The sequence below is a fragment of the Sphaerodactylus townsendi genome, linkage group LG05 (assembly GCF_021028975.2).
Source record: "Sphaerodactylus townsendi isolate TG3544 linkage group LG05, MPM_Stown_v2.3, whole genome shotgun sequence".
Lineage (NCBI taxonomy): Eukaryota > Metazoa > Chordata > Lepidosauria > Squamata > Sphaerodactylidae > Sphaerodactylus > Sphaerodactylus townsendi.
This window is the reverse complement of record NC_059429.1, coordinates 72742624-72755485: the sequence shown is the minus strand read 5'-3', so window position 1 is coordinate 72755485 and position 12862 is coordinate 72742624. Positions and strand designations below refer to the sequence as shown.

At 41.5% G+C, this 12862-nt stretch overlaps 1 protein-coding gene across 8 annotated transcripts in view; it reads left to right on the top strand.

Annotated features, from left to right (window-relative positions):
• Nucleotides 1-12862, top strand: part of MAST2 (microtubule associated serine/threonine kinase 2) — a 210181-nt gene that overhangs the window by 170831 nt on the left and 26488 nt on the right. For all 8 annotated transcript variants that reach the window (XM_048498669.1, XM_048498672.1, XM_048498671.1 and 5 more), the window contains 7 exons: nt 3152-3237; nt 4352-4560; nt 5206-5344; nt 8436-8568; nt 8849-9014; nt 10482-10583; nt 11194-11316. In XM_048498669.1, coding sequence (XP_048354626.1) covers nt 3152-3237; nt 4352-4560; nt 5206-5344; nt 8436-8568; nt 8849-9014; nt 10482-10583; nt 11194-11316 — 958 coding nt within the window. The remainder of the gene's footprint in view (nt 1-3151; nt 3238-4351; nt 4561-5205; nt 5345-8435; nt 8569-8848; nt 9015-10481; nt 10584-11193; nt 11317-12862) is intronic.

Here is a 12862-nt window from a genome sequence, read left to right as displayed (position 1 = left end):
TCTTGTAGCTTTAATAATGAATTCTGCCGATGGCTGTTGCTAGGCAACTACAGCATTCCAAGGTTTCCTTTCTTGAATAAAAGGCAGGGGTAGAGGGCAAGGTCCCCTCCAGGCCTATTTTGGCTTTTGAGGGAGAACTTATTTGAGCCAGTCCTGATTGAGTTGCCAACTCCAGGTTAGAAAATTCCTGAAAATTTTGTGGAGGGCAGGATTTGGGCAGGGGAGAAGCCTCAGCTGGATATAATGTCATTAGGTCTGCTCTCCAAAGCATTTACTTTGTCAAGGGGGACAAATATCTCAGAGATAATTTGAGGATCTCTCTGGGTACCCTCTGGAGGCAGGCAACCCTAGACTTGGAAGTGAACAATTGGTGACTTGATTTCACCTGACTTGCATAATTCAGTTAGGCCTGGCTATTTGCTACTCTTCAACAGCAACCATCCTATGAAAACTTAATTTAAGATTAAGTTAATCTTAACTGTGGTGAACTTGAAGCAGTTAGAACATTAGAGTGGGTTCAGATCTCCAGCTTGCTGCAGAAGCTGACTGGGTGATTTTGGACCAGACACATACTTCCAATTTAACCCACCTCACAGGGCTGTTATGTGGATAAAAAGGAGAGGAGAATATTGTAAGGTTCTTTGGAGGAAGGTGGGGTATAAATGAAGCAAATAATAATACATATAGCTGAAGATGGGAGGCAGATTAAAGGTAGATTTGTGAACGGTTAAAAAGGAGAGAATGCGGATGGGGGTGGGGTGGGGTGGGGTGGGGTTGGAGGGTGATACAGGGAAAAGGGAGATGCCACTCCACAAGTTTGTGAGGGTTTCATCCAATGCAAATGAGTCTGACCCTATACTGGCTCCATACAACTGGGCCGTAGTTTTTCTAGGCAGAGGCTGCTGTGGGAGGAGGGGGAGGGGCAGCTATGGGAGGGCATCTGAAGACAAAGGGGCAGAGAAAGGTAAATTAGGTGTTGGGTGGGAAGGAGATAGAGTTGCCAACTGCAGTTAGGAAATACCTGGATATTTTGCAGGTGGAGCCTGGAGAAGGTTGGGTTTGAAAAGGGGTTATAATCAGAGGTGGGATCCAGCAGGTTCTCACAGGTTCCCGAGAGTAGGTGACCAATTATGTGTGTGTGCCGAGAGGCGGTTACTAATTGGTGATTTTGCCACGTGATTTTTGCGTTAGTTACGCCCCTCCTCTCAGCAGTAGCACGCAGAACTTGAAGCAGTCTAGCAGGAGGTGCACCGGCATGCGTGGCAGCCTGTGCCTGCGTGCATTCGTTTCCCGCCCAAGGACCGGCGCAGCGGCTACATCCTTGCCACAGCCCCGCCCAGGAATGCCCTGCCCCGGAATGCCTGGCCACGCTCCCATCGTGCCCTGCCCAGCCCCATTGGCGCTACGCCTCAGTTTGAATCCCATCACCATGGGAACCTGTTACTAACATTTTTGGATCTCACCACTGGTTATAATACTGTTGACATCCCCCTCCAAAGCAGCCATTTTCAGGGGAACTCAGGTTGCCAACCTCCAGATGAGAGCTGGCGATTACAACTGATAAGATGAGAGCCCAGAATTACAACTGATTTCCAGGTGACAGAGATCAGTTTCCCTGGAGAAAATGGTTTCTTTGGAGGATGGAGTCTCGGGCATTATACCCTGCTGAGGTTGATTCCCTCCACAACAGTGGCGTAACTAGGCAAACTGGAGCCCTGGGCAAAACCTGAGTTTGATCCCCCCCAGGCATGTGCCCAGTGCAACCCACACAACCCGGCCCCCTTATAGCTACACCCAGTGGTATATCTGGGCAAACTGGAGTTTGGCCCCCCCATGGGCAGCCGCCCTCCTCCACCATGACCAAGCAATGATTTTTAACACCAGGTCGTTTCAGAGTCACCATCACATTATAGAACATGCCCCAATTCACAAATCTGAACACAGCAATAGGCTATGCCATGCAGCAGAAATAATTTTTTAAAAACATTTTCAAAATGCTTTCAAAATGTTTTATTACTGCTATGAAAACATTTTATGGTGTTGTATCCAGTCCCCCAATTGAGGTAAACAGCATCTTCAGTGTTATTTAAACTGGAAACCCCAGATTCTCCCTTTAAGGTGGATTTAAAAGGAGAATCTGGGCTCCCTAGTTTAAACAAGTGATGCTGGAATCCACCCCCAAACATCATCATTTTCAAAGGTGTTTAAACTAGGGAGCCCAGATTCTCCTTTTAAATCGGCCTTAAAGGGAGAATCTGGGGTTCCCAGTTTAAACAACATTGAAATTGATGCTATTTTGGGGTTGATTCTCCCCCACCCTGAAACAGCATCACTTTCAATGTTTAAACTGGTGACCTCAGATACTCCCTTTAAATCCATGCCAAAGGGGGGGGGTTAAAAGGAAAATCTGGGGAAATTTGGGGGATGCCTGCTGTCAGGGCTGAAATTGTTAAGCTAGCAGCACCAAACTTTCACCCATCTTCTATTAGCTCCCATTGGAAACAATGGGTGATGGGGGCACCCCCTTTGAGAGTCCATAGCTTTGGACCCCCTGGACCAAACTTCACAAAACCTGTGTGGTATCAGTAAGAGACTCTCCTGATGATACCTCCCAGGTTTGGTGAAGTTTGGTTCAGGGAGTCCAAAGTTATGGACCCTCAAAGGTGTAGCCCCCATCTCCTATTAGCTCCCATTGGAAACAATGGGGGATAGGGGCACCCCCTTTGGGAGTCCATAATTTTGGACTCCCTGAACCAGACCTCACCAAACCTGGGTGATATCATCAGGAGAGTCTCCCAAAACATCCCTGAAATTTTGGTGCTGCTAGCCTAAAAACTGCGCCTCCTGCATGCCAAAAATGGAAAACCCACTGAAATACCAAAGAAACCCCACAAACGAACCCTGCATTTTTGGCACCCACTGCAAGGGGGCGCCCTGGGCAATTGCCCACTTTGCCCAATGGGCATTACGCCCCTGCTCCACAAGCCTCACCCTCTCAAGGTTTCACCCCAGGAATTTCCTAATTGCAAACTTAAATTTCTCTTCATCTAGTCTTCCCACCATAATTTTGATTAAAAGTTAGGTAGATAATGATCAATGATGAGAAATTTGTGTTGTAAAAAAGATTTAAAATGTAAAATAATGTTTTTAGAGCCAAGGATCCACTTCACAAGCAAAGAAAACACCTTCTGAAGAAGAATTTGAAACCATTAAGCTAATCAGCAATGGAGCTTATGGGTAAGAATATAAATATGGTCCAGCCATTTGTTTTTAATTCTATTCCCATTCTAAAGTCAGAAGAATTCAGATCTTCAAAAATGTTTTGCTTGATTGAGTTTTAACACCTGTTCATCAATGTAATACATTCATCTTGGAATTTCTTTTTAACCTTTTAAAGATCCTTTGAAACATACATTTTTGTAAATATGTGCTTGCATTAGTCATAAGTTGTTTTTTAGGACCAGCTCAGTAACACTCAAAGTTGTCTTCAGATGCTATTGTATGTCTCACTATATAGATGGCCTTTCTGCTCCTGTGTTCCCTAGTGTGAAAAATTAAGTAATAAAAAATTAAGTGTGATCACTAATTTGGAAATAATTCAGATACAACAGGTCTTAATAAACAAGGTTTTTAAAGATGTAATGTTTGTTTATATTGTAAACATCTCTTTCTAAGAGTCTGGAAATTTATTGATCAGTGATGGTGGAAAGTGCTGTCAAGTCATAACTGACTGCGCAAGAGATATTCACGGGTAGTTTGCCACTACCTGCCTCTACCCTTTTATACCATGCTGGTGAATATTATCCATCTGATTGTGGAATATAATGACTATGGACTATAGTGCAACAGGCACTTAAAAAATTGAAATATCTATTATTAAATAAAGGAAGAGGAAGGGAAAATGTTAATATTAGTGTGCAAGGAATTGCATGAATATAGTTTACTAAATTCATCTTAGTAAAGAAGTCCTGGTTCGTTGCCATTAGTTAAGTGTTCTAAATTTTGCAGTGTCTGAAGAAAATTTTAGCTGCACCATTGATTAACTAGAATGCTAAATTTGCTGCTGTATGTAAAATCTGGCTTTTATGTTGCTGTATATCATCTTTCCCTGCTGCTATGATAAGTGATATTTGCATCATCAGTCCTATCCATAATGAGTATTGGTCTGAAACAACCTGTGGAACTTATAGATATGATTCTTTTACTTGTTGCAGCAGAATCAGAGACAACTATGTGTCTTTCTCAGCTTCTTGATAAGGTGAACTGGCCAAAGAAATGAAACAAGATTCAGAACTCCTGGAGTTTGCTTGTGGTATCTCTTATGCTGTATAATTGTCTTGCTTTGTCTCAGGGCAGTGTTCTTGGTGCGCCACAGGACTACCCGCCAGCGTTTTGCAATGAAGAAGATCAACAAGCAGAACCTCATTCTGAGAAATCAGATTCAGCAAGCTTTTGTGGAGAGAGACATCTTAACATTTGCAGAAAATCCCTTTGTAGTTGGCATGTTCTGCTCCTTCGAGACAAAGCGCCATCTGTGCATGGTCATGGAATATGTGGAAGGTATTTGTTTCATCACCACAGAAGTCACCAAATCATAATGATCATACAGATGGGTAAAATTGTTTTCTCTTATGAAAAGAGGTGGAGATCAATGTGTATGCTGTGCCTGTCCCCTTCAGGAGTTCTTCCCCATATTTTCTGTGTCTGAAATTTTCCAGGTATGTATTGTTCTATCGGATGTCGTGATAGGCTTTTGCTGTGCCCATCGGTTTTACTGTTGGTAGGTGATGTGCTTCATGTGGCCCTGTTCATTGTGGAATAGTTTGCCATGCTTTTTGTTGTTAGTACTGGATTAAAAATTTGTCTGAAGAAACAGGAGAATTTTATGGTGGGAAGTGTCCACAGAGGAATAAGATTATGATGGGTAACTCTGGTAGTCAGTCTGTAGCGGAAGAAAAAAATAAGAGTCCGGTAGCATCTTAAAGACCCCAAAAATTCTGGAAGGATATGAACTTTTGTATGTCACAACTCACATCTTCAGATACAACTAAAATGTCAACACTAGCAAGGCTACCATAGCAATGCTTTATCAGTTCTTCTCTTTTGGAAGATATTACTAAAAAGTAGTTGCTATGAGTTGTATTTGTTAGCTGCTGTTGTTGCCTTTTAACCGCTTCTCTATTCTCCCTTTTCATTGGTGTCTAGGAGGAGATTGTGCAACTCTCTTGAAGAATATTGGAGCTTTGCCTGTTGATATGGCAAGGATGTATTTTGCAGAAACTGTGCTGGCATTGGAATACCTCCACAATTATGGCATCGTCCACCGTGATCTAAAGCCTGACAAGTACGCTTTAAGCTTCTCATGTTTGGGCCTGCAGTTGCAGCTGTCTGTGCTAAAAATAGCTGCAAGAATGACATGTGTACAATTTTTTCTTCTGCAAGAAGAATATGTATTTGTGTGCTCTTTCTAATTAATGTAATACTGTTTTGTGCAAGTTGCACTATGCTGTTGTTTCAGTAAAGGTGAATCTGAAATATATTCATTTGCCAGTGATGCTCTGAATTTAGTGAGAGTCATGTTTCAGGTATCCTTGTAGGGCAAGATGTGATCAAACCTTAACAGCCACTTAAACACAGCTTGATTTCCTCATATAACTTTACTGCAAACCTAATAATACTTTTTTGTAAAGTACACCAGACACTAACATTTATGGAGAGTCTTCAGTGGTGGAAGTATTATGTACTGCCCCTTATCATTATAGCTTTGTGTCTGCATTTTTGTTTGTCTGATGCTGATTGAATTCCTGGAGATGTTCCCAACCATATCAGTTCTTGCCCTAGGTGACTTGTAAGAAATGGCTGGTTTGATGCAGAAACAGTCTTGTCTTCTCTAAACAGTGTCTTATAGCTTTAGTGGGCTGGCTGATGTCTCATTAACTGAAGCCAAATCCAGATAAATATAAAGTCATGTGAGGTGATAGTTCCCTGAAGGTAAACATAGTTGTGTCTTCACTAGTAGGTTACGTCTGCAGTGTTGGTGTGACCATGGCTGTGGAGGGGCAAATGATGGCTAAGTTCTGAGGTGTCTTTTACCAGAGTTATATGATTTAGTGTCTGATTCTTTTTTGGAAAAAAAAAAGATAGGCTTGCAACCATCGTTGATGCTTTTGTAACTTCCACAACTGACTATTGAGATGCACTTTACATGGATCTTTTCTTGAAGTATGTTTAGTAATAGGATGTGCTACTGTATGCAGGATGCAGCTGCCCATGTTTTGACATGATCAAATTGATGGGATGATGGAACACTATACTCTGTCTCACCTAAAGATCTCAGGAGATTTTTGAAGTCATCCACTGCCACTTTCTGGACCTTCTTTGTTGTTCCACTTGGATCCTAGTGCCCATCAACCCTCCCCCGCTGTAAAGACCCAAGCTGGACCCTTGGGGCCTGTTTGTTCCACGTCGCCTCAACTGGGCTGAAGGTGCAGCCATGGGCAGGACTTTTTTGTTGTTGTTGCTACTCTTCAGTTTTCCCCTTCTGATTTCTCTTTTATTTTTGGACTGGTGCAGCAGCTGCTCTCCAGACCAGCTATGAAGTCATTGCAGGAAGAGAAAGAGCAAGCAGCTTTGGTTTGCCTTGCTTTATATGCAATTACAGAACTTCCATGCAGGACCCAAGAAAGAGCCGTAAAGCTGCAAGTGAAGCGTCCACGCTGGGGAAGAGGTCACTGATAGATCCGTCCAGCAATCTGAACCGAGAGGAACAGCTTTGCTTGAATCTGGGGTGGGGCTGCGGCTGCCTGGCTTGATTCTGCTCTGAGTAGAGGGAAGTTTACAGTATTTGGAAAGTGGCTGTTTTTTTTTTCCAGTCACAGAAAACAAAACGCTTCTTGAAACAGTAGCCAGTTGCTGCCCACAGAGTCTGTACTTTACTCTCCAGAAAGCCCCAAATCACTTGTTGCTCTGAAGAAAGATTCACATCAGCTCTTAACTCTGACTGTGAGGGAAGGGGGAGGGTTCCCTCTTTGCCTGTTGCAAAAAAACACCTGCTATACTTCTCCCTGGAGGGCTCTCCTTAATGAAAGCCTAGCGAACTAGAAGTGGAGCCAGCCTTGGTGTTTAGGACGGAGGAAGGTTGGAGGGGGCTTGGGAGGGCCGGTGCTGGTCTTCAGACATGCTAAGTGTGGTTGAGAATATTTTCTATTGTGGAAGCATGCTACTTCCGCCTAACAACTACCAATTGCACTTAGACCTTTTATTGAGACAGGGTATAGTCCTTTGAGATGTTTTAGTTGTTGGGAGGCTCTGGCACAACTCAGTGTGTTAAGGTTTATGGTCCTGGGTTGCCTAAGTCCAGCCTGTCTCAAACAGTGTTTCTATCCCTGAAAACCCCATTTGCAGGGGGCGGGGGGGGGGGGGCGGCATCATTTAAGAGAGTATCTTTTGGAAAAGAGGATTTCCTGGTTCTGTAGAATTCCTTGCCTGAGGAAATTTACCTTGGATTAATTCTGATTTTTTTGGTAGGCAGATAAAATTTTTCTCTTTAGAAGGGCTTATTAAAAATGGCCTGAATACATTAGTATTTAAAGATACAGTGGCCTCTTCCACTGATCTTTGGTATACATCCACACATGGTAAAGAAGCAACTGCAAGATTCTTGGCAAGGGTCTACTGCTCTAAATATATCACTCCAGTGCTATGTCAGTTGCACTGGTTACCCATGTGTTTCTGATCCCAATTCAAAGTTCTGGTTCATGGCCTTCATATTTGTCTAACTGCACACCCTGATATACTCCCATGCACCAGTTGTATTTCTTGGACAGCCTTTGCCTTGTGGTGTCCTTTCTTAGAACTGTCTGGGCAGCTGTTTTCTTGGCAGAAACTCCAGTTCTCTGGAATGATGTGCCAGAGTGGGTAGAGAGTTCCGCTTCACTGCCTACATTTATGAAGGTATGCAAGACAGCTCTGTTTTAGAGGACATTTGTAGGACAGTGAACTGTCTCAACGGATTTGACTTCATGTGTGTAATTATCCGTTAATGGATTTTTATGTTTCATGTCCTTGCAATTTGTAATTGCACTGTAAGCTATCTTCAGTCCAAGGAAATAAGATGGGGATGTAAATGCTAAATAAATAAATAAATAAATAAATAAATAAATATCTTCTGGTTGGTGTAGTTTGCACTGAACCAGACACATGGCAATTAAGAAGTTTAAATAAATATATACGCTAAGTACGTACTCGAATTTTTAACCTTGCTTCCCATAAGAACTTCCATTGTAAGGCAGTAAGGGCTATGACTAACAACTAACAGAATGTCAGCAAATGTTTTGATAGGTAATTATAAATAGTATAACACTATATCTTGCTTTGTACAATAGTTCTCATGAATAGAAATTATTAAGTACTGGTGTTTACCCTTTCTTCCCCAGTCTTCTGATAACATCAATGGGTCACATCAAACTAACTGATTTTGGCCTTTCTAAAATTGGCTTAATGAGCTTGACAACGAACCTATATGAGGGGCATATAGAGAAAGATACCAGAGAATTCTTGGATAAGCAGGTGAGCTGAAATTATCTTTGACCACATGTCTTCACACATATATTTTCTTTTGGGTGAAACACAATTTCAATTATAAACGTTCGGTATTTTATTTTGAACTCTTCAAAGCTTCCTCTGGAAAACTTGAGTAACTGTTCTATGAGATTTTTATAGTAAAAATCTCATTACCTGGAAAGTTACCATGACATAAATGTGCATTAGTGAAGATTGCCATGAGCTATGAAAAATTACTTTGTTCTTAAATAAACTGTTTCTGCATTACACTTTTTTCCCCATTCAGGTGTGTGGAACTCCAGAATACATTGCCCCAGAAGTGATCTTGCGGCAGGGTTATGGAAAACCTGTGGACTGGTGGGCCATGGGAGTTATCCTATATGAGTTTTTGGTTGGCTGTGTTCCTTTTTTTGGCGACACACCAGAAGAGTTATTTGGGCAGGTTATCAGTGGTATGTACCTTTCCTTATCAGCGGCACGTTTGAGTTAATCAGTGCTCAAGATGATACTAGAATACATGATACAAACATACCACAGAATGAATTGAACTTAGATGCACATGGAGCCTGGAAGTCATAATAAAAGATTTTGACATTGTCCTGAACTGTAAGGGGTGTCTCTTCCCTTGTAGAGTTCAGATGGCAGTGTGGGCTTTTACTTGACACTGTTTTAAATGTAATTTGTCAGGAGGTGTTTTAATGTTATTCATTTGTATCTACATTCTGATTAGTTTTAAATTGTTTGATTTTGTCTAATATTGGAAACCACTTTGAGCTTTATGGAAGTGTGGTATAGAAATACATTAAATGAATAAAACATTAATTGCCAGCTGCTTCTCTCGATGTTTGCAAGGCCAAGAGTACCTTTATTGGATCTAATATGAGAGTGAACTGCAAACTAGGCACACTTGCAAAAGTGATACACGCCTTCCATAACAGAAAAGATCATAAGCATATAAAAGTCCTGCAGGTTCAAACCAAAGACTAATCTAGTTGGCATTATAGTTGGAGCCAGACCAAATTATCCAGGGGCAGAACTGAATGTTTCTGTCTCCCTCTCCCACTGCAGCCCACTGATCTCCACAAAACACTATTCCTGGGGGACTCTGAGGAATGACTTAAAGGGAATTTGCAGCAGGAAGGGAAAATCAAGATGGCTGGATCCAGACCTGAATTGGCAATTTAATATGGATCCACCCATCTAACAGTGGCTATCCAAACACTGCTGGGACTCTTCCTAGTAGTTTGTGAAAGAAACAGATATCCTCTGATGTCTGCCCCTCCCTCTGGTAACTTGTGTCCAAGGGCCTGTCATGGTTTATCCTCTGTGAATTCAGTCAGTCTCCTTTTGAAGCCCCCAAAGCTAGTGACCATAGCCAGACCTTAAGGTCTCAGGTTCTGAATACTGTGTGAAGAATATTTTTTTGCCTCTTGAATCTACCTCAAGTAAATTTTCCTTGATGAGCCTAAGTTAGAGGTAGCGTTCAGGTCTTGAAGCCAGCTGGTTTGTACCACATGGCTTGGTACAGAATGCAGTGAAGAAACCTGGTTTTAAATTCCATTATCCTTTGAGATGAGTGCGGAATGTTGATAAGTATGGATAATTTCCCTCACACATGATGGGATACTACTTATGAATTAAACTTTGGTTTAGGATCCTGGCCGCCTGTGTTGGAAAAGCTAACCCCAATTAATTCTCATAGTGCATTTGCATGATAAAGGTAACCAAACACATGTTAAAATGGATTCTTTCATTGTGCTCTGTGCAATTTTTCCAATTCCCCAAACAATATTTTGATCATACTATGTCTACAAGACAGTAGAATTACTGTCTTGGACTGGCAATCAAAGTTTTAATATGAGAGATCTTTAATACCATGCAACATATGTTTTCCTAACCTCATCGATATAATTCTGTAGATGAAATTGCCTGGCCAGAAGGAGATGAAGCCTTACCACTAGATGCACAAGACCTGATTGGTAAACTTCTATACCAAAACCCTTTGGAAAGACTGGGAACAGGTACAAATAGATTCTTAGAAAAATATTTGCTGGAAATGTTGACGTGTAATGAAAAGTTGTAAAGAAAAAAAGCAGCTCATCATTGTGATTAAGGTGTGTGAACCTCTTAGTGAATGTGTTCATTCTGTTTATGGTATGATAGTGATAGGTTCAAAGAGCTCTGCAGTAGAAAGAAGTCGTTACAGATGAAAAGTAGGCAGGCTGAATGTGTGATATATGCCATTCTTTAATTTGTCATTTATCAAAGCATTATATGTTGACTAGGGACTTAGTACTGAAATTTAAAATATCATTGAGATATGGATCCTTCACCACAAACACAGCTTCCCTCCAATAGTCTGCCCCAGGTTCTTGACCTTCATTTAACCATCAGTGAAAGCCTTTTTGGTTTTCTTGGATATTTGAGATGTAAACTTTGTGTGGGCTTATATTAGATTTATAGTTATCCTTAAAACTCAGGGCAATATGAATGTTTTGTTCTCTTCGTCCTCATGTAATCTCTGTGGGGAAACAAAGCTTAGTGACTTTGGTCCAAATCCAGGTAAACATAGTTGTTGGGCAATATTTGCTACAATATGTTTAAAATTCTTCACTATGTGGGTTTTTTCAGGTAGCGCTTTTGAAGTGAAACAACATAGATTCTTCAAGAATTTAGACTGGAATGGATTACTCAGACAAAAAGCAGAATTTATTCCACAGTTAGAATCAGAAGATGACACAAGCTACTTTGACAGTAAGGAACAACATTTGTGATTAATTGTGTATAATCTTAAAATATTATGTTACACCAATAGGTGTGGATCTCAGTAGCTCACTTCTATGAAGACTGTTTCAGACTGTAGCTATATTGGTCTGCAGTCGAATAGCTAGATTTGAGTCTAGTAGCACCATAGAGACCAACAAGATTTTCAGTGTATAAAGAGGAGCCCAAATTCTCTTCATCAGATAAAAATCAAAGCGCAGATCCTTGTTTATATCCCAGTCAGAAGGTGGGAGGGACACCGGATTTGTAGAAGTGACATAGGATGCAAAGGTACAATGCATGTTATAATCAAATTGATTGATTAGAGCAGGGGTCTGCAACTACATGTTCAATTGGCCATGCTGGCAGAGGCTGATGGGAATTGTAGTCCATGAACATCTGGAGAGCCTCAGGTTGCAGACCCTGTAGGATTTTAAAGGCAAGAAACATTTGTCATTGCCTGCCTGCATGTCACACTCCTGGTATTCCTTGCAGATCTCCCATCCAGATACTTGCCAGGGTTGAGACTGTGGTGTGTGACTGGCCCAAAATTACCCAGTAAGTTTCCATGACAGAAACCCAGATCCTAGTCTGACACTGTAGCCATTACCCCATGCTGGCTCTCAAAGAAATACTTAGGGGAAGAAAATTAATCCGCTAAGCATTTGTCATCTGCTCTAATCAAGTTGATCATAATATGCTTTGTGCCTCTGCATCATGACTCTCTTTTTTGCAACACCCCTCCCACGTTCTGATTTGAATATAAGGGTTCAGTTGGTCTTTTAAGTTCTCTTTATGAAAACCACCCATCAGCACATGCTACTGGAACACGGCCGTACAACCCGGAAAACCCACAACACCCTTGCCATCGGTACATGTTGAGCCTTATTCAACACCAATTTATCAGTCCTCTGTGACTTAGAAATTACCAGTAAAGCCCCTGTGCTGCAGGGGGGTGGGGGGTGGGCCCTCCTGGTGATTCATTATTAGGTCCAAACATGGCATTTTGAGATTTGAATTATTGCTCAGTTGTATTAACATTTCAGACATTTCTTCTACACATTCATGGCATGCTTTGCCATCTGTTAGGTATAATCTATTTAACAAGAGCTGATTTAAAAGAAATACTTGTTCATTGCAAGGGATGGATGCTAAAAAAAATAAAAACCAAATTTTCTTGTATAATAAATATTCTGTTCTGGAATTTGTAATTCATTTCATACCAAGGGTGTTTCCATATGGATTTTTTGTGTTGAGTTCCGTGCCGTTTTGAAGTGGATTTTTTTCTCACTTCCCCACAGCATCTTGTTGCATTCATGCAGCTCTTAGGGTTCCCCTGGCTTTCCCCCCAATTGTTCTCAAATTTGCTTTACTAAGAGGTTTTGGGGAAGATCACAGCAGGCCTGCAGCTACAGTGGGGCTGGCAGGAGCATGGCTGCCCTCAAATGTGCTTCACCCCATCACCCAGCAGAGCCCTTGGCAATCTGCACACAGATCAAGGAGTTGATGGCCAGCCAGCAGGGTGTCAGGAAGTCTT